We start from the raw sequence: 1,441 nt of genomic DNA, 5'->3' as shown, positions 1-1,441 counted from the left end.
ATTACTATAAAATTTTGTTATCCTAAATGTACAAATAAGGAAACACAGCACAGGGAGGTATGTGATTGCTAAAGTCACACAGATGATAAGAGATGGATTTGGACATTGAATCCATCTAGCGTGATTCATAACATCTACATGTAACCACTTCTTGGATTGTTATGTTTGTTCAATTTTATCAGAAGCTTGCAAGTTCAGCACAATACAATTCAAGTACAAATTTCAAGGCCAAGAATGCCCCCAAATCAGACATCACTCATCTTTCTCTCAAGTACCCATCACCACCACCTTTCTCTGAGGATAGACATGGATCTAGGAAAAGAGAATCACTCAAGCTAAGATGACCTGGAACTGGCCTGAACTTACTTGACCCATCCAAACCCTGAGCAGACTTGAATAGAACTCAGGTCTGTCTCCAATGTTGACAAAAGTATGTTACTTTTCAAGCTGTTTTTTTCCTCACTTTTCACAATTAACACTTGATTAATTACAAACATGTTAGCCATACCTTTAAAAAAATATCTAAAGACTTTAACAAATATAAAGTTTATCCCTTCTGCCCACATAAATTCACTACTTTATACTGAAGTAGGTAGAGGCATAGTTTAAAAAAAAAAAATCTTAAAACAACATAAAAACTGAATCTTTAAGATTTTTTTTTAAAAAAATAAGATAGGTCATGTCTAATTATATAATTATCCATTTAGTCAGACAAAGAAAAGATGGATGAATACATGAGTACATCAAAGCAGTAATTCTTAAAGTGTATGGGGAAAAATTATGTATTTTATTACCACTTTGTGGTACTGCATAAAACACTGTATATTGCATAGCATGTGTAATGCATAAAATTCCCAAACTTACCAAAAGATTTTTAATGTGCCCACTCAAATTCTCAGCAACTTTTCTGGTGTTTTTAACTGCTCTATTGTAAATAAAAGTTGTAGCACCCCGGTTCCAGTCTACTACAATTATGTTCACATCTTCTTCATTCAACAAAATCCTTAGAAAATTCTGAAGCCATGATGGAGTGGAGCCCATTGGTCTGTATCCATGGATAAGCCAAATTGTTTTCTTTTGTGTGTTGAAATTAATATTAAGTGAGTTATTGTGCTCAAATAGCGGCTCAGCACAGTTTAGATTGTTCCTTGTATACATCATCAGAATTATCTCTATTCTGGGATTAAATAAATCTCTGAAGGAATCCTTTACATTTAGCTGAGAAAATTCAAGGCATGGTCTTCTATTGTCTGAAATAAGAAAATGTCAGTTAAGCTGAGGACTGGGACAGTATTCAATTCCTACTGCTGTTGCAAAGAACATAACTGAATACAGAGGGTGGGGAGGATTTCATATCGTTAGCCCTTCAACATGATTGACTGAGCAACTATGATGTTTAAAGTAATACATTGATTAGGAAAAAGACATTCTGAACAAAGTA

At 33.9% G+C, this 1,441-nt stretch overlaps 1 protein-coding gene across 1 annotated transcript in view; it reads right to left on the bottom strand.

Annotated features, from left to right (window-relative positions):
* LIPI (lipase, member I) overlaps window positions 1-1,441 on the bottom strand; it is a 94,395-nt gene that overhangs the window by 83,883 nt on the left and 9,071 nt on the right. Inside the window, exon 2 of the mRNA XM_012646517.1 lies at window positions 865-1,250. Coding sequence (XP_012501971.1) covers window positions 865-1,250 — 386 coding nt within the window. The remainder of the gene's footprint in view (window positions 1-864; window positions 1,251-1,441) is intronic.

This window comes from Propithecus coquereli, unplaced genomic scaffold (assembly GCF_000956105.1).
Source record: "Propithecus coquereli isolate 6110/MARCELLA unplaced genomic scaffold, Pcoq_1.0 Scaffold244, whole genome shotgun sequence".
Taxonomy (NCBI): domain Eukaryota; kingdom Metazoa; phylum Chordata; class Mammalia; order Primates; family Indriidae; genus Propithecus; species Propithecus coquereli.
The sequence above is the reverse complement of the archived record's forward strand: the minus strand, read 5'-3'. Positions and strand labels throughout refer to the sequence as shown.